Consider the following 25,777-nt stretch of genomic DNA (forward strand, 5'->3'; position numbering starts at 1 on the left):
TTGAAAACTTTTTGGTTTTTAGGGTGAACTAAACAAGACAGTAGTCTTGTCCGTCTTCTAGCTAGCAAACAGCAGCACATGACATCCCGGCGTGTTTGCAAGCAGGCAAAGGGCAAGCGATCGAAAATATGTAGGCAACCTTGGTCGCTTGACCTTATCAATCAAATATATCGGCTAATTAACAGTTTTTTTAATAATAAATTAGATAATAATATTTTCTGCTATGGCATCAACCAAACGAACAAGATGAAGACGCGAAGCTGACAGTGGTACACCAAGGAAGCTTATTAGTCGTCTCAACACGTTTTAACAAGGTATTGTACTGTTGTTAAGTACACAGAGCAGGCTGGCTCCATTGCTATCCGGCAAGACAGTGAGTGCGCACAGTCGGTGGCGCGTGCACCTCGTCGCGCACGGACGGACGGACGTCCTAACGGTAATGCAAAAGCATCAGCCAGGACAGGGATAATGAGTGCGTGTAACGTCCAGTCACCATCACGCCCAGCACAAAAGAAAAATCCGCAAAAAGCAGGTAGCTAGCGGCGGCAATGGAAGTAAGAAGCATGCATGCTGGGATCGAATTGGACAGCCGGTGAGCATATGAAGCAGACGATGGCGACGAGCTTAACCAACCACAACCATCCCTTAGTGATTGACATTTGACAGGTTAACGTGTTACCTTTTTTTCTAAAAAAAAACGTGTTACGTGTCCAATAATTACGCCGTCCGGGTGACCAAGGGCCAGGCCATGCCAGCCAACCACCGACCCAACAGGGACGGGACTAGCTAGGGCTCGCTGGCAAGCTCTGCTACGTGGTACACACACTGGCACCGGCTGAGCTTTAACAGGGAACGACGGTCCACGACCCATGCATGCATGATCCACGGTTGCTGCAGTGAGATAACTACGACGAGACGGTACTACCACAGCTATGATCCTTGCATTGGCGATTATATACCGTACCGGGAGAGTGCTGCTAGCTACCTGCTACACGAGGCAGACACGACACGAGGCCACGGTTACTTTGTGCGGTGCTGTAAATAATGGAGAGGGGCCTGGCACCGATAGCGCCATGTCGCTATGGTGCGGCACCGTGACTGTGTACCGCGCCTATTGATTCTACCCGTCCCGTGCTTTTGTCCTACGGCAATATCAAGTGAAGGGCCGTATGATTACCTGCGGTCTTTCTGTTTTTTCAACGGTGGTGATTTATCTTCCTCAGTGGCTCAGTACTTTGACCCGAATACAGTTCTGTGGGTACCCAGAAGAAAGCCAGAGCCAGATAGCGCTGGACCATCACAGCTGTTCTTCGAGCAGCCAGTTGGGCCTTGTTTAGTTCACCCAAAAAGCAAAAAGTTTTCAAGATTTCTCGTCATATCGAATCTTACGGCACATGTATGAAACATTAAATATAGACGAAAGCAAAAACTAATTACACAGTTTAACTGGAAATCGCGAGACGAATCTTTTGATCCTAGTTAGTCCATAATTGAATAATATTTGTCACAAACAAACGAAATTGCTACAGTACCGAAATCCGAAATCTTTTCGGAACTAAACAAGGCCTTGGTACTCATCAAAAAGAGGAAAAAGTGACAGTTGCCCATTCATCACACCGTTATTTGAAAGGCAGGTTTTTAAATTTTGATCCCGATTCCAAACATAGAGTTTTGCATGATCATGAATTGGTAGCAAGCAGGGTAACACGTAGCATGCAAACTCAGTAGCAAACGATTATATTCGTAATTTCGTACTGTTTGCACGGATGCGCGTTGCGGATTCGTCATTTCGGCTGCAGGACAGTCACAGTGGACGGAGATATTAATCACTCGGTAGCTCAGATCTCACAGAATTATACGGAGTACGTAGGTACCAACAGTCAGTCATCAAGATCTACTACTGCATGCTGTGACCCATACTACTGTCTTCGGCTCACCGCTGTTCGCTGTTGTGCTAGCTGTGCCACATGGTCCAGTGACTCTAACTTGATGCAGAACAGAAACAAGAAATTTCCTCAGCCACCTCACATTCCCGAGCTTGTGACATTTCTGTGGAAGCACCCAGAACCGGGTCCACGGGAACGCTGCGATTCTGCCACTAGAGAGCCGCCATTTTCGAGATTCACATGGGTCAGACTAGTAGTACGTAGGAGTAGAGATATTTGGAATGCGCTACCACCAAATCCACCCTGGATCGCGTGGCGACGCCGAGAGAAGGCCGTATACGGTTTTCTGGCTCCATGCTCCGGCGACCGTGAACAACAGAACAAGCACATGAAAATACATGGCGGGTACTACCATCATGTGATGTGACGCAAGGAAATGCAGCTGAGACGTCGCCGTCGCGATGCCTACGGCTACGGTACGGGAGGCGACACGGGCCTTGTTTAGTCGGTACCTAGCACTTTTGTTTGTTCGTGACAAATCTAATCATGGACTAACTAGGATCAAAAGATTCGTCTCGTGATTTACAACTAAATTGTGTAATTAGTTTTTGTTTTCGTCTATATTTAATGTTTCATGCATGTGCCACAAGATTCGATGTGACGGAGAATCTTGAAAATTTTTTAGTTTTCAGGGTGAACTAAACAAGGCCACGGTGGAGCGAGCATGGAAGGGGGAATATATGCCGACGGCTCGCCGGAGCTGTCGGCGCTTGCTTGCTTTAAAGGCGCGATTCAAAGCACGCCAACACGCAAAGCCACGGCTTTGTGCTTGCCAGCGTGCAGTGTCAATGGATGAGGCTGCGTTTAAATACTTTGATGGCATCCAGTTGTTGGCACGAAGCTGATGTCCACCAAAATGCCCTACGGTCTAACAACGGAACGGCCTGAACATGCCCACAACGTGACGTCTATAAAAATCTGAAGTTCAGCAAAGAATGTATCACTGGGGTATAGAGGGCCACGATACACAAATGAGATGATCTATTAAACTGATGAACTGGTAGGGCTCAGGACAGGCATAGCGCTGCCAAGTTAAGAGAAACTATGCGCGCTTCCATTGGATTATACATTATGACATGCAAAAGAGGGTTGGTTAATGATGAAAAAAAGGAACCGGGGCCCGATTGAAAGAGATAAAGCCATTCCTTTCTGCTTTTAACAAAACAGAAATCACCAAAAGTGTGTGATTCTGCACTTATATGTAGCAATCATTCACTGCCGTAACATAATGATCCATTGTCCTCTTTTGTATTATATAAGCTGGACTATGAAGGTATAGAAGTGAGCAAGTTGCAACAAATTTCGCTAGAGGCTTCCGATAAGAATTATGCAGCAATTTGGCTAATTAATTTAGAAGTTATTATGGTTTTAGAGTATTACAATAAAGGGCTCTCCATTTTTTAAAATGCCTCATCGAGGGGATGATAAAAAGAAGTTTTCTAATAATAAAATGTAGCCAATATCTACAAGTTTGCAGTTTCATGATATGGGAAAATTGAGTGGAGTGGTGTAATACTTTGTTAATTGAGTCTCAGGTGGCTGAACTCATACTTGACATATAAAAGTGTCACTGAGACTACAGACAAGGATAAAAACATTCTTTAAGATCTCTAGTTCTGGTAAGGCTATTATTGCAGAAATATATGATCTGAAATTTGAAAGATGGGGGTCTAGTTAGAAAAGCCTGACGTGGAAGAGATTCAATGATATAAAATTATAGTTTCAGAAAGTTGATGATTATCCTATTTTGCATTCAGCTTTTGTTCTTACAACACAATCTACTATAAAGCACCCCAACATACAGGATAACATCTTGGGAACAGCACATTTTCTTCCCCTCAGCCTCAGATACCAAGGACTGCACATCCTTGTCTTAACAAGGTGTTGCCAGCAGCACAATTTGTCTCTGTCAAACTACCCACTACCAAAACACAAAGCATTTGGCATTTCAATCCAATATGAGACTAGATGAAATCAGGGTGCACCTCATCTTCCACCACTACATCAGTAGTGGCCTCAGTAGAGGCAGATTCGTCATGTTCAGTCCAGTGCAACCCATATGTATCAGACCCTTTCCTCTCACCAAAAAGGCTTGATTTCGATCTTTGCACTGCACAGAACAAGAGTATTATTCTTTCAGGTCTTGCAATTCTCCCTCGAATAAGTTTTTTTATCAACGAAATAAGAAGTGTTCTAACTCGAAATTATCAAGTGTCTGATGTGTCATTAAGGTTTGCATGTTACCTTCAGCAGTAGCAGTTGCACAGTGGGGACTTGATCCTTGCTTGATTTGCTGCCTCTTATTATATAAAGTGGGATGTGTTGACAGCTTGGTTCTCTTTCCTACTACATCTGATTGGGCTTTGAGAGGCCTAACTTTAGGTCTTTTCTGAGGCAGTTCAGTTATCACCTCAATTCCTTCACCTGATTCTATATTTCGATGGGGAAACAGTTAGACAGTGCATCACAATTTTGGCCATCACATGTTCAAAACTTGATAATTAATGAATTACAAAGACAGCCAGCTTATAACACTCAAATATGCGGTCTCATTTGGATATGTAAAGCACAAATTAGAAGTAAAATGTTTCATAATGGCAGATGTGAGTAATTTCTATCGAACAATTAAATGTGGGAGTGAGGTTACTGTCTTAAAAACTTGGACTACTGTCTGGTTTCCTGGACAATGATGAGTTGATGACCTAGCCATACAAACATGGATGTAAGCTAAGATAAAAGGTCCCTACACCTCATAATTGGAAACATTTAGAGGTGCCATCTTAATGATAATGATAGCTTGCTCCAATAATTCAAGACATATAAGACTGCAAAACCTTACTCACTAACGATACAAGTATGCTGTTTCAGCTTAGTGAGACCTCAGTTCGGCCTTTGAACCACGACTGTATAATACAAGTTTGCAGCTGGCTCTACAAAGCCACAGCCACATTACCTTACCAAATAAACATGTAACTGTAATGGTTTTAAGAGTTTTAGGGACAATAATCGCACAAACTCAATTGCACTGCAGTGGAACAAATAACCACAGTAGTTGCACAAGATCAATCATCCAACAGAACACCCACTCTCAATCCCATAAAAAAACATTTGTCAACAGAACACACAGAATCTGAAATATGAACTGCGGCGTTACATCGAACACATGTCGTATGTCGAGCACTGCATACCTCCATCTGAAGCATCGGCGCCCAGGCCACCACAACCATTACCCGGCTCCCCCGCATCGTCCAGGTACTCGGACCACTCCGTCTGCCTCTTCTCGATGGGGAAGGGGAACACATCTCCCTCCTCCTCAACTGCCGCCGGATCCCAGTCCACGTCGGGCTCGGCCAACGGCGCGAACTCCCGGCGGCCGCGGGCAAGGTTGGCGTCCTGGACGAAGCGGCGGAGATCGGCAGCGCGGTAGCCCCGGGCGTGGACGTGGAGCACGGACTGGCGCTGGTTGCACACCACGCAGACCCACTTGTTGCTGCTCTTCTTCTGCTGCTTCACCTGAGACCAAAGCGAATCCGAGAAACGGAACAGGATCAGTTGCAATGGGGGTTTCTGCGCAGAGGTTCGGCTGCGGCAGCGGCGCAAGTTGCGCACCTGCATGGTGGCGCACTGCACGCACTGGAGGGCGAGGAAGAGTCTCGTCTCCATGGCGGTGGCCGGTTTTCCAGCGGAGAGGAGATGGCGAGCCGGAAGCCCGGGAGAGAGAGATTTCAATTTGGAGGCGGCGGATTAGAGAATTCCTGCGGTTTCACAATCGAATGGGGAGAGGAAAACTGCATTATCGGGCGGGACTTTTGGAATTCTTTTGTTTCTTTTTTTTTTGGCAAAACTAGACAGCCTACAATTTTCCGTTAGGATTTATCTGGACCGTCCATTTTTCATCGTAAGGATCCTGCCCGGGACCCAGGAAGGAAGAAGGGTCCTTGAACTCGAAGGCTCGAGGCCCAGCCGCCCGCTTCTGCCACGGCTGCGACGCGGCCACGCCCACGCCCACGCCCACGTCCTGCCATGGCGACCGCTCTCCCCTCCTGCGCCTCGGCTTCCGCCACCGCCGCTTCTTGCCTTCTCCAGCTCTCCCGGCGCGGCCTCCCTGGAACATCTCCAGTGCTCTCCCCACCTCACACCGCCACTTTCCGCTGGCGCGGTGGCTGTAACGTGGCCTGTTCTTGCTCTCCCGGCCCCCCGCCCGCGCTTCCCGCGGAGCCAAGGGGCGACGTCGCTGGCCGTGCCACGTCTCCAGTGGCAACCGTACGAATCGTCGCCGTGGTTGGAGAAGGTAGCATTAGCCCGATTAAGGATACGCCCTGGGAAGAGGTCATGCGCCATACGGTACGCTGCCTCTCTCAACCCATCAGTCCAACGTCGTACTGTGTCACACTGTCACTGTGTGTGTTAATTTGGAATAGCCGGATATTTGAATTTGTTCTGCTCATGCTAGGATTTTAGTATCTGCTAGACTGATGATACTTACAGTTTTTTTTTCGTCCAACTAGTAGTATTAGCATCTGTGAAAACAAACAGATATTTTTTCCCTTTTCAGCATTGCTGATGTAGTAACAATGTCTATAATCTTTGCATCGATTGTTAGTATTATTTTCTCAATTATATGGTTTGGTCAACCTACCCGATCACACACCCTTATATGTGCACTGCATTTCTTACCTGTTTATTGATGTTTTGATGAAGTTATTATGTGGTTCACGTTCTCATTCTGTATTTTACATGCTTACCGATGTTTTAAATAGCCCGCTATTTTCGCGTTATAGCGCCGCTATAGCGGCCAGAATAAGTCGACGCGAAGCTATACCTCATTTTTACGCTATAGCGCCGCTATTTGCGCGCTATTGTTGTTTATCTGCTGACAAGAAAAAAAAAAGGCGGTTATGCACTTGTGGTTATGCACTATGCAGTAATGCATTATGCTTATGAGTTATGTATTAAACTGTGAAACACCTGTGATTTGTGATTTGTAATTGTAAAATATGATGGTTGTTTGAACTTGTTGCTGTCTATTGTATATTTTGCCTGTTTCCAAATAAATAGCGCGTTATAGCGCTGCTATAGCGTCGCTATAGCGTGGATAGCTACAGCACGCTGCTGTGTACAGCAGCCGCTATAGCGGGGCTATAGCGCAAATAGCGTCTGGGACAGGAAGACGCTATTTTCTATAGCCCGCTATTTAAAACATTGATGCTTACCGAGATACTACACTTTACAAAATAAATGTTCTGAAGAGGAAATGAATCAGTTTAATGTTCATTTTTAATATAAATTATTTGACTATATCAGTTTCCTTCCTTCAACGTGCATTTATTGGTTTGTTTCTTTTAGGCTGATAGGCTGAAGTGGGTCGATGAAGGATTTGAAATGCTTGTCTTCACAGACAACTTGATTGATCATGATAGTCTTAGGAAAGAGTTACTGTCACACTGTGATATGCTAGTCAATGTTGCAATAACAAATCAGGATGCTGTTCAATGGCTTATGAACAACAGCAAACACATTTCTAATGTAATTTGCTTTCAGTCATCTCCGTCTTTAGTAAACAAACTAGGTGGCACATTTGTTCAATACACTGGAGAGCAGGACATGTTTGGAAAGCTAGCAAGTATTGGAAAACCAAGTGGCGTAAAGGAATCAGCTGAAGTTATGAAGACCATATCTAATGCTTGGGAAAGACACAATTCAGATGACATTAGATTTTGCTTGCTTGTTGTCGTAAATGCATACATAAGGCCGGTTTCTATGCTGCAAAATCTAAGGGCAAAAGGTCTTTCTACCCTGAGTTGTATGATAAAGAACTGTGGTCCTCAGATACTTAATTGTCTGTTTGACCCTAACTGTAGGAAGGCCCTTCAGTGTTTGAATTCCTGTTCTCCGACTGATCAAGTCTGCAACTATCGCTGTATTGCATCATATGAAAGTCCGTATCTGGAGGCTTTTTCCCTCTGTGTTTTGCAGAAGAACAATTGCCTTGACCTCAATGCTGAGATACCCAGTAAACCGAATGTGATGCCACTGACCATGTTCAGAGAACAAAAACTAAGCCATGAAATCGCGGAAGATCTATTTGTCGGTTGGCTGGACAGCATGGAATGGAGTTGGCGAGTGGCAGCTGGACAAAATCCAGCATATGATCAATTCCCATGTCAGTACCAGTTATTCTATAGAGGGAAAGCCAAAGGTTCATTTTGGTATGAGCCGGTTTTCCAGGTCAAAACCCTGGAAGGGAAGCTGGTTTGGAGGCGCAGGAGGTATCGTGTGAGAAGGGCTAGCACTCCTGGTACATTTTACTTCAGTGTGTTGGATAATGGTGTGATTTCCAAAGAATTTTGGACAATTGTTGACGTTGCGGAGGATTTCAGCTGGGGTCTGTTCCATTATCATGGTGCAGCACAGGCTGCTGGGCTATCATATACTGGAGCAGTGCTTGTTACTCCAGATGGGTCTTATCCTGATGTAGAAGACCCAAGATTGGCCTCTGCTTTAGAGAAGTGTGCTATAAAGAAATGGGAGCTCTATACAGTTGATAACTGTTCCTGCATGGGTGCGCCACTGGGAACACCAGAGGGTTCAAAGCTGCATCATCAGATTTCTCCAGGAAAAGGAACTAGTATTTTGCAGAGAAGATGATAATTTGTAATGTGTTCAAGTGACTCCTACATACAAAGATTCACTGACAAGTGGACATGTATTGCTGAAGAGAGCTCATATGTAACCTGCAGGTATATCTTTTTTTTTTCTTTCTAATATACATGTATCTTTTTGTGGCTGCCATCAGGGTCATCGATGATTAAGAAATAAGACTTTGAATACAACATTATCACCTATACACTAGTGTCTAAGTTATCAATTGCAATGTCTGCTTTTCTGCAGGCCTTATTTTTATATCTAAAGCAACAGATCACACTGATTACAACCTGCACTGGTGAGCAGATGTCTTTGATTCTTCATCGCTTGTGTAGAGCTGCAATACTCTTTTCAAGGTCAAAACTGATCTCCTGCCATGTTGTGCCAGTCTTAAATCCCTCCTAACAAAACTCAGGAGTTCTGATTTTTCTTGCATGAAATTACCTTGGTGTTTAGTAATCTTTGATTGAGTACTTGTATTACAATTTACATCTGATGTAGTGATGTTCTTGTTATCAATGGTGAGACCAAGAGTTGACAGTTCGTTGTACATTTGGAATAAAGATGAAGGTGTCTTGTAGATGATTCAACATTTTATACGCACTAGTACATTTTTAGCATCATCGGTATTCCCATCAGTACCTGTTGAAGCATCTTGTAATGTTCAGCTCAGTTCGCTATCAGAGCGAAGGAGACACATTGGTCAAGCAGAAGAGGTGTATCTGGGCAGACAAGTTAGAGTAAGCAACTGACCGACCTCACGTTGATTAACTTTATTGAGTTATTCCACGGTATACAGGTTTCAAATTTGATGGATCTCCTTATGTTAACCCAAGTTTCCACAACCTACAGACTTTAGATTTGGTGTAGTTCTTGTTTTTACCAGGGCCTTGTTTAGTTCCTTTTTTTTTTTTTGCAAAATGGACACTGTAGCTTTTATTTGTATTTGACAAATATTGTCCAATCATGGACTAACTAGGCTCAAAATATTCGTCTCCTAAATTATATGTAAACTGTGTACATCTAAAGATTCTGATATGACGAAGAATCTAGAAAATTTTACAAAATTTTTTTGGAACTAGGCCTTGATTGCTCTGGGCAGCCTGTCCTTGCTTTCCTGATACCATGTGGAAAATCATCTCATGGTGTATCCGATTTCTGGTGCTGCACAGGATTCTGAAGCCATGTGATGTTGCAGTTTGAGTCAATATATGTGATTCATCAGTGGATAATGCAAAGTTCCTCTTTTGAATGGGATCATATGACTACTTTGACTTGGCTACGACTTTGACCACTTCTGTGGCTATAAATTCCATCAGATCAGATCCTGCAATCCGCACTTGATCGGCAGGGGATACCGGGATAGTTGAAGCAAGAAAGAATGGCGGGGCTCTACGAGAAGCCGTCGGAGACGTACGCCAAGAAGCGTCCGCAGTACCCCAAGGAGTGGTTCTCCATGCTGGCCGGCCTCACCGCGGGGCACCAGCGCGCCTGGGACGCCGGGTGCGGCACCGGCCAGGCCGCCATCAGCGTAAGCTTTCCATCAAATGTTCAGTAGCTGCTACACCGTTCGATCTGATTAATCAAATTCTGAAACGAACATCTTGGGGGAAAAAAATCTCAGATGGCGGAGCACTACGAGAGCGTGGTGGCGACGGACGTGAGCGAGGGCCAGCTCCGGCACGCCGCCGCGCACCCGAAGGTGCGGTACCTCCACACCCCGGAGCACCTCACGGAGGACGAGCTGGTGTCCCTGGTCGGCGGCGAGGGCTCGCTGGACCTGGTGGTGGTGGCCACCTCCATCCACTGGTTCGACATCCCGCTCTTCTACGCCGTGGTGAACCGCGCCCTGAGGAAGCCCGGCGGCGTGCTCGCCGTGTGGGGCTACAACTACGAGATCCACCCGTTCGAGGGCGCGCTGCACGGCCAGCTCTACCCGGCGCTGCGGCCGTACCAGGACCCGCGGGCGGTGCTGGCCATGGAGCGGTACCGGCACCTGCCGTTCCCGTTCGAGCCCGTCGGGGTGGGCGCCGAGGGCGCGCCCGCCGACGTGGACATCGAGGTGGAGATGACGCTGGAGGACCTGGTCGGGTTCCTGAACACCGGCTCCGTCGTGACCACGGCGAGGGCCAAGGGCGTGGACCTGGAGGCGGTCACGAGGGACGCGCTGAAGCGTGTGGAGCAGGAGTGGGGCGGCGCGCCCACCTCGCCCCGGAAGCTCGTGTTCAAGGCGTTCATGCTCGCCGGGAGGCCCAAGTGCTGAAGCGATCATGCCGTGGTTGCTAATCACTGCTTCTCGTTTGCAGTTTGCTCGTGGTTAGGAATAAGTGTTGCTTGTCAGTCAGCGTGAGACTGAGATTAGACTACATCATATAGCCAGCCACTATGTATGGCGGTCCAAATTTTTTTTTTTTTTTTTTTACCTTGTGCCGAATAAGTCCGAGCAGATGCTACGGGCTAAATACTTGTGGGGAATATCCACCCGTTCAGTTTGGACTTTGGAATGAATCCACTGCGTTATCATCTGAACTGCTATGTGGAAATTCGACAGAAGAAACTAGGGCTATTTTTCTGTCATTTGATGAACAAATTCTTGGTCTCTGGTACATTTGGAATCAATCTCAGGAGAAAACATTATTCACTGAATAAGTGGCAGATTCGACACCGTCTCTCTTCGACAGATGACAATGAGCCACACGCGCTCCTCACCAAGTTTGACTCTGCTTTCGCAATCACCGCGCAGGCATTCCAAAAAAAAATCTCTTTTGGAAATAGGAGGGGCCGGAGCCCTACTCCCTTTTTTTATCAAATATACCTTGCATTAATAAAGTTAAAGATACGTTCACAGACACGTACACATACAGGCACATTCGAGAAGGATACAGAAAAAGTGATAACGCGAGAGGTGGAATGCAATCGACGGGCTCGCTGCTCGCACTTTGCATTCACGCTCCCTTTACGGGCCAACTGGGCTCAAAGTCATACTAAACTCTTGAATTTTGGATCTCGCAAGCCAGGTTGGGCTCCGAGTGTCTGAGAGGAGATGCTGATTGCATGTTCAGCACGTACTACAACAAAGTTTCCTCAAATCAAAGAAAAAAAAGCACGAACAACAAAGCTACTGCCTTGATGTTGGTGTGGACAAGTTAGCGGGGACTGGCTCCCTCTCTCCATCACACACGTCGCAAAAGTAGTTCAAATGTGTTAGCAGCATGCTAAAACAAGAGATCCAAACAGTTCTGCTAACTATTAGCAAGCTGAGGTGCTAACCATTTTATTAGTTGTTGAAGATATACTAGTAGTTTATATATATCTTTGACCAACTATCCATCCACCTATGGGTAGGTGAACCCAAATAGGCTTACTAATTAGTAACTAACAATTGAGTAGCTTTTTAACTGTTAGTATTAGTGGATCAAAGAGGCCTTACACTTGAAGAAACCAAAATAGGACAATTGAAGAAACCAAAACAGGACAAGTGATAGATAGCAAAAGCGCTTGTAACTTGGTTCCCTATAAGGTTTATCTAGTGGCTGGATCACGACCGAGGGTGGAGGAGCGGAGAGGGTGCCACATTCGGGGAGGGGCGGAGGAGCCGAGCGCGTGCCACGGCTGGGAGCGGATTGATGTTTGGTTCTGCGAGACGGGGAAGACACCACATGGGAGAGAGAGGGAAAGAAAAAAAAACATATAAAGATAATATATTGTGACAAGTATATGTCTGATATATTGGGATATATTGGCCTTGTTTAGTTCTCAAGATATTTTGCAAAATTTTTTAAATTTCCCGTCGCATTGGCACTTGCATGAAGCACTAAGTATAACTAATTATACAGTTTATATATAATTTACGAGACAAATCTTTTGAGTCTAGTTAGTTTATGATTGGACAACATTTATCAAATACAAACGAAAGTGCTACAATGTCAATTTTGTATAAAAAAAAAAGAACTGAACAAGGCCATTATTAGATTTCTTTTGAAGCATCTCTCCTAATAAATCTAAAAAATGATATTAGAACTACCTCAATATCATCTTATTGGCAGAGTTATATTAAAATGCTGCTGGGATGCTCTAACATTGCTCCTCACATGAATGATCCTTTGATTAGTGGGAATCTATTCCTATCTTAAGTTCGGTTCCTCCTAAAGGCTAGGTTTAGGTTGGCGTTGGCCTATAGTGGTAAAGAATGGATTTATGAGCTCACTTAGCGAAGCAAACCGACTTTGCTCTTTCACGCGCTGAGGCACGCATCGACGCATCGTGTGCCAGCCAGGCTACGAGAAAACAAAGAAACTTTCCGTATCTATCTAGGAGCCAAGGCCAAGGGCGTCTCTTGCACCTCGCTGAGCAAGCCTAGCTGCTAATCTAGCCAACCCATCGAATCTTATTTAGTTTTCAAAATTTGTAAGATTTCTTATTACATTAAATTTTAGCATGTACCAAGTATTAAATATAAATTTAAAAATAATTAATTGTATAGTTCCTCTGTAATTTACGAGATGGATCTTTTGAATCTAGATAGTGCATGATAAACAACAGTTGTCAAATAAAAACGAAAATACTATAGTAGCCGAATCAAAAAAATTCGCAAACTAATCGAGGCCTACATTCGAAGGAAAATACTACACTGCATGCTGAATGCATGGAACCCAGGCCTTGTTTACTTCAGAAATTTTTTTGGTTTTAGGTGCTATAATATTTTCGTTTTTATTTGATAAATATTGTCCAATCATAGAGGAATTAGGCTCAAAAGATTTATCTCGCGATTTACAGCTAAATTGTACAATTATTTTTTATTTTTATCTATATTTAATACTCTATGTATGTGTCGTAAGATTGGATATGACGTAAAATCTTGAAATTTTTTTGTTTTTAGGTGAACTAAACAAGGCCTAATTGAAGTGAATTTTGATATGTCAACGGCTGGAAGCGTGTGTTTTTTTAACTGCTGCCTTCTGTGGACATTGCAAGAGAAAAATACGTTTCTGCCAACCGAGGCGCGTCCTCTGAGCCACTCGACTCGATCGAGTGCCTGCCAGGTTTTTTCATTTAAAGCTAGATCACCACTCGACTCGATCGAGTGCCTGCCAGGTTTTTTCATTTAAAGCTAGATCACGCGGAACTCAGGCCTTGTTTATATGTGAAATTTTTTTGAATTTTGCTACCGTAACATTTTCGTTTATTTGTGGTAAATATTATCTAATCATAAACTAACAAGAAACAAAAGGTTCGTCTCGTGATTTATAAGCAAACTGTGTAATTAGTTTTTATTTTCGTCTATATTTAGTGCTTCATGCATGTGCCGCAAGATTCGATGTGACGAGAAATCTTGAAAAACTTTTTAGATTTTGGTGGGAACTAAACAAGGCCTCAAGGAACGTATCCTGTGCAACTCAGCTTCGTGTGCAACCTATGCAACCACCAATTAAGGCCACATGATATAGATCCAACGTCTGAGATTTTTTTCACTTAAACCCTCCCATCTGAATACATATGAGTTAGATTTAAATCCACAGGTGGAGGGGTTTAAACGAAAAAAACTTCAGACGTTGGATCTAGATCCTGTGGCCTTAATTGGTGGTTGCATAGGTTGCACACGAAGCTGAGTTGCATATAATACGTTGCCCTTAAAGAGTCAGATGCAACTCATCATATTCTTGTCCACATGCCCCACGGCGGCGCCGCGTGAGCTCAACGCGTCCGCCCGATCCGTTCTAAGGGCGGAGTTTGGCTAAGATCAAGCTAGGGCCTTGTTTAGTTCCAAAATATTTTGTAAAATGGACACTGTAGCTTTTTCGTTTGTATTTGACAAATATTGTCCAATCATAGACTAACTAGGCTCAAAAGATTTGTCTCGTCAATTCCGACCAAACTGTGCAATTAGTTTTTATTTTTATCTATATTTAGTACTTCATGCATGTGTCTAAAGATTCGATGTGACGGGGAATCTGAAAAATTTTGCAAAATTTTTTAGGAACTAAACAAGGCCTAGGCCATAGTCCTCCTATGAAATTTGTACTATCTAATTAGTAATATTGGTACTGTTCTTATTATAGGCGTATAATGATCTAATAATTAGTCATGCTCCCTCACTGATCTGTCTGTCTGTCCCTCGCTGCGCTGCACGGATCGGCAGCACGTACCAGGGATGGAAATGGTTAAGAACAATGGGAAGAGGGTTAAATCGTTTCCAGCCTTTTTTTAATCTTCCGTATAAACTTTTTCCCCGATCATGCTGCGACATTTTTTTCATTAACCAGAAGAAGATTGTTTATTACAAACTGTTTTAGAGCAGGTATAGTAATCGTCTTTCTGCCGGCGAGGAGGATCCACGTCATCGGAAAACCAGCCACGTAAAGAGAGAGAATTTGGAGCGGGCGGTAAACTCCTCGCCGACTGCAACACAATGTACGAGGAGAAAACGTCTTTTCCCAGCCGGTTGCTAGCGAGAAGCTAGCGTTTCTTTTCAGCTTCACGTTACTTTTAGATTGTATACACATGTGATCATTAAATGCTACAGCTAGCTAAATAACTAAACCATAATATGAGTTGGCTGGTAAAACTGACTATATATGACATGGCATACTCTTGCAGCCAGCAGCAGACTAAATTATTAGCCTTGCTCTTAGATACGGTAGCAACATTAATTAGTTGTTGTACCCCGTCATGCACCAATCGTTGCATTTATCCGCGATCTGCTAGACCAACTTTGCCGCCAGTGTCACCCTCGCGTTGAAGGTTCTGGCATTCCTCTTCTTCTATAGCGTCCATCCAATGAGGAAAAAAAGTGAGCCAAAACCATGACACAAAGGCTTTGGTATATGCTTCCGGTTATCTTTTGTATAAACTACTAGCACACCATTGAAAAATAAATACGGCATACAAACACCCATATCACCGTATATATTGATATTGGTCGCTCAATAATGCATAGTAATAAGAACGTTTATATAACACCATACTTGGAAATGATTAGCCAAGTCTTCAAACATGTTTAACTAATTTTTCAAACTGACAAATATACTTTGCTACCCATACAAGTTTTCAAACCGATGACAGGAGCGTGGGATATCAAGAGGATCTGGACCGTTGAAAAATAAGCTCCACGGCCACTTGTGCAAGTTGCATTGCATTTCATTATAACATCGTCAGAAATCGTTATCCTAAAATGACTAGAGTCGCTAAATTTTATCTTCATATTTGTTTGTTTCTGTTTCTATTTTTCGCTTTTCCTAAAAAACTCAATAAATCCTTGTAAACGAGAAACAAAAATATCTTCCGCTTCCGAGTCCAAGGACGAGAGGTCAGTGTTCAGATAATCAGATCACAGAGAGGTCCTCTTCCGTCGTTGGAGGCGCATTTCGCCTATCCTCTGGAACGTCCCAAGATGCCTTGTGCATGTAACCGTACAAGCACAAAGGCGCCAAAAGGGGAAAGGGCAGTCCAGTGAGGGTGAGACGCTTTCTCGGTGTTGTATCCAGAAACGGATCAAGAGAGAGGGCTAAATAACATAGCGAAAAAAGTTTTTTACTCGCTTAATCCAGTACACTAATACATATAGCTAATATTGATAATTCAATATTGATTCAAAGTACTCAAAAGCAAAAATTTATAAAATAAATATAGAAAAATACCAAATATATGAATTCTTTTGCTAAAAAGAAAATCTATTAAAAAAAATTTGAGTCCTAGAGCAATGCGCTTTCTGCTCACGCACAGTCCCACTTGAATGGCGTCAAGAGCACGGCCACCAGTTCTCCGTCAGTGGCCAAGTCACTATCAGCGCGTCGCGCTCCACCTCAGATTTTTGAGTTTTTTGTGTGGTTTTGGCCTTTTTTTGGTGCTACGTCTGCCAAAAAGAAAAGATATGAGGCCACAGCGCCAGCTTAACGTGTGTTGCATTGCATTGCATGGTAAACTTGAGATCTGGAGAGACTGGAGAGGATGGAGGTCAATATCACGGACGCTCACGCCCACCTTGTCATCCGCGTCGGCCTCAGCACTCGTGATGCAACCAGCCTCCACCAGCCGTGCAACGACGCACGTACCAGTACCACCACCTCCATCTGAAGATAACATAATCTGACCCCGTAGCTGTACTTGTACGCAGACTCGTAGTACGTCACAGAACAGACATCGGGTGATGGATCAAGTCGGCGTCGTCCGTGGCTTCGTGTCCGCGCCCCCGCCACAGGTTCTCGCGGAGTCGCGATACATGACGATGCGTACCAGTACCAGGCTACCTACCAGCAGCGGCGAGCCTCGCCACTCGAACTCGAATACCGGTCGGCCATGTGCAGAGAAAGTCTGGAACAGAAACGCGACACGGCCATCTGCCATTGGTGTCCCAGCGAACCAACGCCACACACACACACACACACAAGCTCGTCCGTGCTGAACTGCAGATGCTGCCCGGGTTCCATTCCATGGTGCCCAAACACCAAGCTCGCGCTCTGAATCGTCGCAAAAAGAAGAAGAAGAAGAAGAAGAAATGGCCGTGCGCAGAGCGGCGGCGGCGGCAGCGGATGGACGGACGCAGCGCACCGGCATGTCGCGATCTGTGAGCGGATAAAAAAGCGGTAAAAACGACGTGAGTCCGATCCTCGAGGTGAAAGACACGTACAGTGCTTCATCCACAGGCCGTGTTTTGTAATGATGCTCCCCTCGTCCGATCCGCAACGAAGCGGTTGTACGCACCAGCTTTGGATCCCGTCGACTAGCTTGTACGTGTGGCGGCTTTTGGCTAGCTAGTCGCCTGACAAACTTGTTAAGAAAAAAAATCAGGCAATGACAGCTGCAGAACATGAAATACTGATAGTGCTAGTTAAACATGTTAATGATTTCCTTTTGGAAAAACCAATGGAATGGATGAACAGTGAAGTGATGTCAGGTCAGGTGCTCAATAATGCAGCGCTTGGGCGGACCAGACATTCCCGAACGACCAACATGGCCCTCGTATGCTTTCATGTGCAACCACAATGGAGAAGACGGGTGGTGTACTGGTGTCGTATTTCAGTATTTGAAAAGGGGGGCATGAATTGGACAGAACCTTTTTTTTTCAGTATCCAGGACAGCAGAACGTGGTTTGTCCGATTGTTCCATTTCGAAAGGTAGGAGGAGTGCCACGTTGACAGGTTTGCTCCCCTGTCAGCAGATTTAGTAGGATCCCATTGTCTCACAGAGACCAGGTTGTGTTCCATCGAAAATTAGTGTATGTCAAATCACAGGATTGATCGCAATGTTATTACTCAGGCCATATACAAACAAAAGAAAAGAATAAAAATACTAAATTTTTGGGTGATACGGAGTATTTGATAGTAATCATGATGACCACACAGTCCACTGCACTAGAAAGAAAACATATATACAACTGTACATGACCATTGTCTGGCATCCTCTTGCAACAATTTCGTAAGCAAACGTGTAGTGCCCCAACGTATTTAATCCATTTTTCTCCTCCTTCTGTGGAATTAGATTGTCATATTAGACTTGGAGTACCCTAAGTCGGCCAGATTTTTCTTTAAAAAAAATTCTCAACAAATCTCAGTGGCATCCATAAATAAAGTTGGCAACTCCCCACCAAACTGTACGTAGCTTACTGCGTCCCAGAACATAAAAAGGAGTCAAAGTACACCTAATGCCAACAAAGAAAACAAATGCTAAACATAAAATAGGAGCAGCAGAAGGATCTAGAAACCATTGCAATCAACCGCCTTAGTTCAGGGTCAATCATATCATAGCCATATAAAGGACAAAAGCTACAACAAGTCTCTTCTTCCTCTCTGAAAAAAAAGCTTATTAGGTCGAGTTCAACTAAGATGATTGATAGTTGCTGACAGTCCTTTGACAGGTCGATTTGGGTAGATTAGCCGTTCTGATTGCCTGGCTGCCTGTTGTTTACGACGTTCGAGGGGATTCTTCAGCTTTATGGAGCAGATAACGAACCCTATTACACTACTACTACACACGTTGAGTAGATAAGATACGTACTAGTAGTAGTAGCAGCGGCCAAATTAACTATCTGAAGCACACGTTCATCGTGATGCAGTATTAAAATTTGCCGAGGCTCCGGGTCTTTTGGACTTGCCGAAATCGCACGTAAAGTGTCAAGAGCCAACGAAGCACGAGAAATCCGTGAACAGAAATGACAGAGAGGTTGTGCAAACGAGAGGCCAAAAAAGGAAAAATATTAGCACTAACAATCGCCTGCTGACTCTGATCTGACAGCACCACTCGGTTAGTCAGTTCGACGCCTCTGCATCAAAACACTGCAGGTTGACGTATTCGAACAAACAGCATCGGTTTACGCTTTATCACAACCTACTGTATGCCTTCCGTTGTCCCGCAGCCTTGTCCCGCTCAATTCAGGCGCGCTCCTTTTCCCCCATTTCCTTTTAATGTTGTTTGGAAAAAAAAAAGTAAATAAACCAAGGGCAGGCTCGCTGTCAAGCTACTCCTACAGGCGACGAGCCGACGAGACAGGCGCAAATCGAGGCGATTTGCGATTGTGTGCGTGCTCGCCCATGCAGATCTGCTTCGGCATCATCACTGTGTCAATGCCTGCTACCACTACTAGTTGTTACCGCATGGCGATCGGCGTCGTCGGCCATGCCATGCCGAAAATTACACGGAGAGTCTCGCCTCGCCTTGTCGGCAAATACGTCCAGAATGCGGTCGTCCATCCATCCATCCATCCATCGGTTCCAAGGCCAGCCAAAATCGTCCAAGAGCGACGCGGGGAGCTACGGGCTACGGCTCCGGCGCGCCCCGGCCCCCGGATCTGGCGGGCAGCTTCGTCGTGACCGCAGCGTTTACTGGACGCAGGTGCGAGTGCGACCGTGACTCCGGGCAAGTTGGTACGCCGGTCGGCACACCACACAGCATCCATCTCACATCTCACCGCCGCCGGTGCTAGTGCATCCAGTGGCACAGGCGCGCAGCTGGTTGGTTGGTCGGCGTGGAGACCTCGGTGGCCCGCCTGCGCCACGTGGCGCCTCGTCGGAGCACGCGGCAGGTGACCGTGATTTTCTACCACCAGCTGCGGCCCCTTTATTATCCGTCGCGCGGTGGGCAATGATAACAAGAAGCTCTGGTCAGTGTCGCTCGGCGTGGGTGTGCGTCCGTTTCGCCTCCAGAGTCCAGAGTCCACAACAGGAGCTCTCATCAGCCAAGCGCCAGGCCAATATAAACAACGCGGCGTCGCCACCGGTTTTTTTTCCTGAACAAGAACAAAGCCAGGGAAGGGAAGCGCGGCAGGGAGATACCACGAACGCTACAGCCGCAGCCCGCAGGCAGATCTTTAGCTGTGCTCCCAAGCAAAGGTACCCGCAGCCGCCAACTGACCGCTGTAGCTAGCGGCCAACGATGGCAGCCGCCGCGCCGTCATCCTCGTCCTCGTCCGCGCGGGCGCGCGCGCCGCCCCGGCCATTGCATCCCCTCGCCCGCGGCGGCTCCGAGCGCCAGGAAATGGAGGCCGTCGCGGCGGCGACCCACCCCGGCGGCGCGCAGCGGATGCGGCGCAAGGGGAGGAAACAGAGGCAGGTGAGTAGGACATCGGTGCTTTTGCTTTTGTTGCTGCTCCTGTTTGTTTCGTGGTGGTGGTGGTGGTGCTTAACTCGAGTGGCGTTTGCTTTGGTGTTGTCCGGACACGCAGCTGTGGCCCAGGACCGTGCTGCGGAAGTGGCTCAACATCAGGTCGCCGGAGTCCGACTTCAGCGCCGACGAGGGCGACACCACCGGCGACGACACCGATAGCGAAGTCGAGTATGAAGGTGGGCGATACACTCCGCACTTCCAAGCCGACTCAGGCTCCTGCCTTCATCATTTATTTATCCCTTTTGGCTTTTGCACATGACCTGTTTGATTGCTTGCTTAGTTCGGTCTCTAAATCAGCATCTTCCCATGATGACAAAGGCGAACTGAAAAATTCCGTTTCCCCTTTCATAAATGATGAATCGGACAAATGCTTCGTCCTTGATTCTGTCTCCCGCTGTTCACGCGTGGTGTTGCCAAGATTGATCTGATATTACATCTTTCTTGCCATGCTTCATTGTTTTGTGGTATGGAAAAAGAACTGACCTGAACAATTAGTCAAATGCTACCTCTGCTTCCAACCAATAGGGGCCGACTCTTTCCCTTTCACTGGTGCTTACTTGTATGTAATGTAACTGCACGATTTCTTCCTCCATCATGATCCAGTTTGTTTTGGCTTTGGGGGTAAAAAAATCAAAAGTTGGGGAAGTCGATCCCAAGAGCTTGGAAAACGACTTCACATTTACTCATAGAAACTTGACATAATGAGTCGATTCTATGGTTATTTTGTTCCTCGTCGTGTTGTGTTCCTAAGCCATTCCTTTCGCCTTGGTATATTCCTTCCTTTCTCAGAAATGAAACAAAAAATGGGCGTCTATTTCGATGAACTACCAGTTATTCCTCGTGGTTTTCAAAACGATAAGATCTCCCACTCTATTTTTGTATCCTGCCCTTTTTTTTAGACGAATTATAAAAGGAACATAAAAGAAAAGGAGGGTCCGAATCTGATTGCACGAAATACAGTTGCAGCGCACATGGCTGCTTACAAAAAGCGGGTAACTTTTGAAAAGGGAAAACAGGGAGTATAATGCTGCACTTTACTTTGTTGGCGGTGGTTTCAAGCTTTCAAAGTATTGGTTGATGTTAGCGCAGGGCTTCTCTCCGGCTCCGGCTTTAGCTCTTGGAGTCCTGTCAAAGTTTTGCTGGAGAAGCCATTTTGACTAAAAAAACAGAGAAGCCCCTAGTGAGGAGCCGTGCCAAACACCCCCTTAGCCAAAGCTACATTGCGTTAGATTGGCTCTCCTTTTGGGGGAGGTTTGGATCTTGTGCTGATTTTGAAACAAATACCATACGCCTTCTATGAGCTTTGGTGCCTATCCGGAGCTAATAAACTTCATGCTGTCGGACTGGATAGGGTAGGAGCTTTTGGATGAGTCTTTTCCTTGCTGTTTGGTCACTAAAAGTATTTTCAAGCAATCGTGTTGTAAAGTGTTTCCAATCTTCTCATGTATAGTCCTGGCAATGTAATAGGGCCCTTTTTTTCCTCTATATAATATAAAGATACACAGCTCTCCAGCGTATTTGATAAAAAAAACAAATACCATAGTAAGCATATTTTCATTTAAAAAGAAAAAAGAAAAAAAGGGTTTCCTTAGTTTTTTCCGTCCTTACAGTAAGTTTTTAAGCACCTTGTAAGCTGTTAGATTGCCAATGCATGCAGCACACTGACAAACTAAGATCTACTGCTGTCTGTTGTGTCACTAATTCAGATAAGTATCTCTAAAGCGCCTTTGAAGCATACACACTTATGCATTAATAAAACAGTAAAAATATACACTTGCAAGAAGGTGCAAAAACCTTTCCATATGCACTGATACAATCTATCAAATATTGTAGGAAACCAACTGGGGATGGCTCCCGGTGGGCTTCATAGAAGGCGCAAGTCAGAGACCCTTCGTGCTCAGTATATTGATGTCAGGGAACTCAGGTATGTATTGCTCCCCTTAGACAAATTTTGGATCTACCAGACTGTTTCTCGACAATTTTTTTCTGGTTACTTGAATTACTACTAGTTTGTTCATAGATCTTGCCTACCACAAACATAAACCAGTATCGCTACTGCATCTGGGACCAAATAAATGACTATAGGTTCATTACGTTCCTTAAGATTGATGTTGGCTTGATGCAGGATTTGTGCTGGAACATGGAATGTTGCAGGCAGGCTTCCACATAATGACTTGGATATTCAAGAATGGTTGGATATGGAGGAGCCAGCTGATATATATGTTCTTGGGTAAATTACAGAATCCCTCAACAAGTCATATTAAATACAATGGAAATCAAATCTTTAGCTGTCATATGCCTTCACTCATCTCCATAAAATGTTTTGTCCCATATGTTACAAGATGCTATTATTTTTATATGTTATAATGTAACTGTTGTTTCTTTTGCTTTCTTTAACAAGTGCATTTGATTGTCTTTCAGATTTCAAGAAATTGTTCCACTAAATGCTGGGAATATATTTGGTGCTGAAGACAACCGCCCTGTTGCAATGTGGGAGCATATTATTCGTGAAACATTGAATAAGATCAGCCCAGATAAACCCAAATACAAATGTCACAGCGATCCTCCTTCTCCATCAAGATTCAAGCCATCTGATGATGCTTTTGTGATGGAAGATGAACTTATTAGTGAGTCTGATAGTGAAAGTGATGGGGAGGTGCACCCATTGAACGAACAAGATTTGGCCGATTCTGTTGATGGCATTCATGGTAACAAATGTGAACATCCCACTGATGCACCTGAAACAATTTTACAAGATGAGTTCAGCAGGTTGCCTTCAATGAAGACTTTTGACAGATCCAATAACCTAAGTTTTAAAGAATCTAATTTGGAAGAGAAGATCTGCCAGAAGCTATTAACTAAAACATTCAGTAACTCAGAGAGGCTTGGAATGATTTGGCCTGAACCACCATTGGATATGTTGGCCCAGTGTCTTCCTGACAGCACAAAGTCATTTGCTTCAGGAAAGGCATTAAGATCGTATTTGTCTTTCAAGTCAGTAAATGGAGATTCTGATCCATTTGCAGAGGAAGTTCCTGATTTTAACATTAACTGTGCAGCAGTTAAAAGGAAAAGACCATACTTTGTAAGGATAATAAGCAAGCAGATGGTTGGAGTGTACCTATCAATATGGGTACGAAGAAGCCTCCGCAAGCACATTCAGAGTCTGAAAGTATCAACTGTAGGGGTCGGTGCTATGGGCTACATTGGTAATAAGGCAAGTTTTTATAAGCCACAATACTCTCAGATCCCTTTTGGTTCAATTAAAGAAACTCTGCTGTTTGAAAACTGAGTTTCAAATGCATGCACTTTATAAGTATTTGTCAGCTGGCTTGCAGTCACTTATCTAAACTACAGTAAACAACAACTGGCGTTTTGTAGAATACTTATGTTTTAGCACCCATTATCTTCCAGTCTTTCCTGTCTCATATCACTTGCATTTACTTTCCATCAATACACCAATGCTACATTTGGAAAAGGGTATGCTAACCTCTTCTTACATTGGCATGCTTCAGGGATCAATATCAGTAAGCATGTCCATATACCAAACACACTTTTGCTTTATATGTTGTCACCTGACCTCTGGAGAGAAGGAAGGAGATGAACTAAAAAGGAATGCTGATGTTCAAGAAATCCACCGAAGGACAATATTTAATCCAGTTTCCAGAGTCAACATGCCTAAGACGATATATGACCATGAGTAAGTAATAGATTCTGTATCATTTCTGGTTACATCTACTTTTTAGCGGTTCATCTGCTACTTATTTTAATAGTTGACAGGAACAAAGTACTATGTTCAGCCATTCTTGAATATTGCAATGCTATTAGAACCTTTGCTTTCATTGAGGGGGCAAAGCAAGAGCATGTGGTCGAGGGTTGTAGAGAATTAGAAATTATATTGTAGTTTACCAGTTTAGTTCATGCTAGCTAGATTTGGTGACGTGTTGCAGTTATAGCTTGTTTCATCTAAGATTTGATATTTCTTGAATGCTTCAGAAGGATTGTATGGCTAGGTGATCTCAACTATAGGCTCAATTTACCATATGAGAAGACACATGAACTCATCTCCAAGCAGGACTGGAATGAATTGTTTGGGAAAGATCAGGTAGGCTTTTATGTTTTATCATCATATTGCAAAATGCACGTTAGTCATAAGTTCTAGCTCACCTTTCCATTCTCTATAATGATAGCTGAAAGTAGAGCTGAAGAAGGGGCATCTATTTGAAGGATGGACCGAAGGGGTCATCAACTTTCCTCCAACGTATAAATACAAGGTTAACTCAGAAAAGTACATAAGTGATGATCACAAATCTGGAAGGAGAACACCTGCATGGTATATTTTTGTTCTATATATTTTGCACCCTGCTAGTTTTTTTTTATTAATGAAATTGTCGTTATTGAAGTTATGTTTGTATATCTAAAGTTACTAGTGGCGTGTACTAACAGCAAACTCTCTCTTCTAACTATGTATAGGTGTGACCGAATTCTTTCCCATGGTAAGGGTATGAGGTTACTGTCATATAAGACAGTTGATCTCAGGCTATCAGATCACCGCCCTGTGATTGCTGTGTACATGGCTGATGTTGAGGTTTTCTCTTCAAAAAAACTGCAGAGAGCTCTTACCTTCACCGATGCAGAGGTTGAGGAACAGCTCTCCTTCGAGGAAGATAGTACTTCTGGAATATACAACCTTGGACTAAATTAAAGTTCAAGGTACTTGGACATATAACAAAACAGACTTTATGCTTTTCTCAAGTATCCAAGGAAGAATTGACAAGTTACGACTTAGTCCTGCCCAGCCTGTGCCTCTATTTTTCTGAGACCAGCAATTGGAAGTAGGTAGTCCTGTACATTTTATCCATGCTCTGACCATATTTTGAAATCAGATGTCATGCGTTTTGCTGCCCTTGAGTACTGTGTACCTCATATGTGGAAAAAAAAAAAAAATCTCTGACCATATTTTGAAACCAAACGTCTTGTATTTTGCTGTCCCCCCCTCCCCCGTTTTGAGTATGGTGTACCTCATGTGTGGAAAAATATTTTCCTTTGTAACCTAAGGGTGTAACTGTAATTAAAATGTTGGATACCGTAAATACTTCACAGTTCACACAGATTGTGACATTGTGCAGTTTCAATTCCACTGTAATTTTTCGTTCATCTATGCTATCCCTGCAGCAAATGTTCATGTCAACTTAACTTATCCCTGTTTTGTTATGTTACTGTGGAGCTGATTAGCTTTAAAGTCATTCCGACTAAAGTCGCTGGAGAATGGAGATATTCAAGCAGTGGGATCGAGCATCCTGCTGAGGTGCCGGGTTGGCTGTTGTTCCCAAAACAGAAGTATCGAACGTTGCAAAATAGTGGACCAATCAGGGACTGGTTTTCTGCCATATCTAGGCTGTACTGCATAGATGTATCTAGTAGGAGCCAAAGATTTCAGCGAGGTTACCTGGTGGAAGACGCAGCCGTCGATGCGGGCGCCGGTCATTCCCACCGCTGCTGCGACTTCGACGCTCACTGTGCCCGGTTTCCGGAGACGAACGGCGGCGTGCTTCGAGTGCCCTGCACGGGCTCGCGGGCTAACTCCC

General features: G+C 44.5%; 4 protein-coding genes across 5 annotated transcripts; 3 read left to right on the forward strand and 1 right to left on the reverse strand.

Annotated features, from left to right (window-relative positions):
• On the reverse strand, window positions 3,646-5,742 carry LOC8069797 (MRN complex-interacting protein). Its single transcript, XM_002458363.2, has 4 exons — window positions 5,556-5,742; window positions 5,135-5,459; window positions 4,191-4,376; window positions 3,646-4,056 (listed from the first exon to the last, which is right to left on the reverse strand). The coding sequence occupies exons 1-4, from the start codon at window positions 5,607-5,609 to the stop codon at window positions 3,911-3,913; spliced, it is 711 nt and encodes a 236-aa protein (XP_002458408.1). The 5' UTR covers window positions 5,610-5,742; the 3' UTR covers window positions 3,646-3,910.
• LOC8069798 (violaxanthin de-epoxidase, chloroplastic) lies at window positions 5,879-9,181 on the forward strand. Of its 2 annotated transcripts, XM_021456990.1 has the most exons (4): window positions 5,879-6,290; window positions 7,293-8,686; window positions 8,838-8,947; window positions 9,093-9,181. In XM_021456990.1, the coding sequence occupies exons 1-2, from the start codon at window positions 5,970-5,972 to the stop codon at window positions 8,592-8,594; spliced, it is 1,623 nt and encodes a 540-aa protein (XP_021312665.1). In that variant the 5' UTR covers window positions 5,879-5,969; the 3' UTR covers window positions 8,595-8,686; window positions 8,838-8,947; window positions 9,093-9,181. The 2 variants fall into 2 exon arrangements, with proteins under 2 accessions (XP_021312665.1, XP_021312664.1); XM_021456989.1 differs by having other exon boundaries at window positions 8,838-9,173.
• On the forward strand, window positions 9,197-11,120 carry LOC8059183. Its single transcript, XM_002456205.2, has 3 exons — window positions 9,197-9,331; window positions 9,764-10,122; window positions 10,216-11,120. Exons 2-3 carry the CDS (start codon window positions 9,973-9,975, stop codon window positions 10,852-10,854), a joined length of 789 nt encoding a protein of 262 aa, XP_002456250.1. The 5' UTR covers window positions 9,197-9,331; window positions 9,764-9,972; the 3' UTR covers window positions 10,855-11,120.
• LOC8059184 (type I inositol polyphosphate 5-phosphatase 1) lies at window positions 19,678-25,348 on the forward strand. Its single transcript, XM_002456206.2, has 9 exons — window positions 19,678-20,135; window positions 20,248-20,365; window positions 22,023-22,113; window positions 22,315-22,419; window positions 22,611-23,406; window positions 23,705-23,889; window positions 24,186-24,294; window positions 24,380-24,522; window positions 24,663-25,348. Exons 1-9 carry the CDS (start codon window positions 19,959-19,961, stop codon window positions 24,892-24,894), a joined length of 1,956 nt encoding a protein of 651 aa, XP_002456251.1. The 5' UTR covers window positions 19,678-19,958; the 3' UTR covers window positions 24,895-25,348.

The sequence above is a fragment of the Sorghum bicolor genome, chromosome 3 (assembly GCF_000003195.3).
Source record: "Sorghum bicolor cultivar BTx623 chromosome 3, Sorghum_bicolor_NCBIv3, whole genome shotgun sequence".
In the NCBI taxonomy this organism is placed as follows: Eukaryota; Viridiplantae; Streptophyta; class Magnoliopsida; order Poales; family Poaceae; genus Sorghum; species Sorghum bicolor.

Excerpts from the sequence above, each read along its gene's own strand:
- LOC8069797 (XM_002458363.2), bottom strand. The coding sequence starts at position 5,609 with ATGGAGACGAGACTCTTCCTCGCCCTCCAGTGCGTGCAGTGCGCCACC. Across the intron at positions 5,460-5,555 it reads TGCAGTGCGCCACCATGCAG|GTGAAGCAGCAGAAGAAGAG; the intron begins GTGCGCAACTTG and ends CTTTGGTCTCAG. Across the intron at positions 4,377-5,134 it reads CGCCGATGCTTCAGATGGAG|AATCAGGTGAAGGAATTGAG; the intron begins GTATGCAGTGCT and ends ATCGAAATATAG.
- LOC8069798 (XM_021456990.1), top strand. The coding sequence starts at position 5,970 with ATGGCGACCGCTCTCCCCTCCTGCGCCTCGGCTTCCGCCACCGCCGCT. Across the intron at positions 6,291-7,292 it reads AAGAGGTCATGCGCCATACG|GCTGATAGGCTGAAGTGGGT; the intron begins GTACGCTGCCTC and ends TGTTTCTTTTAG.
- LOC8059183 (XM_002456205.2), top strand. The coding sequence starts at position 9,973 with ATGGCGGGGCTCTACGAGAAGCCGTCGGAGACGTACGCCAAGAAGCGT. Across the intron at positions 10,123-10,215 it reads CCGGCCAGGCCGCCATCAGC|ATGGCGGAGCACTACGAGAG; the intron begins GTAAGCTTTCCA and ends AAAAAATCTCAG.
- LOC8059184 (XM_002456206.2), top strand. The coding sequence starts at position 19,959 with ATGGCAGCCGCCGCGCCGTCATCCTCGTCCTCGTCCGCGCGGGCGCGC. Across the intron at positions 22,420-22,610 it reads GCTGATATATATGTTCTTGG|ATTTCAAGAAATTGTTCCAC; the intron begins GTAAATTACAGA and ends ATTGTCTTTCAG. Across the intron at positions 24,523-24,662 it reads GGAAGGAGAACACCTGCATG|GTGTGACCGAATTCTTTCCC; the intron begins GTATATTTTTGT and ends AACTATGTATAG.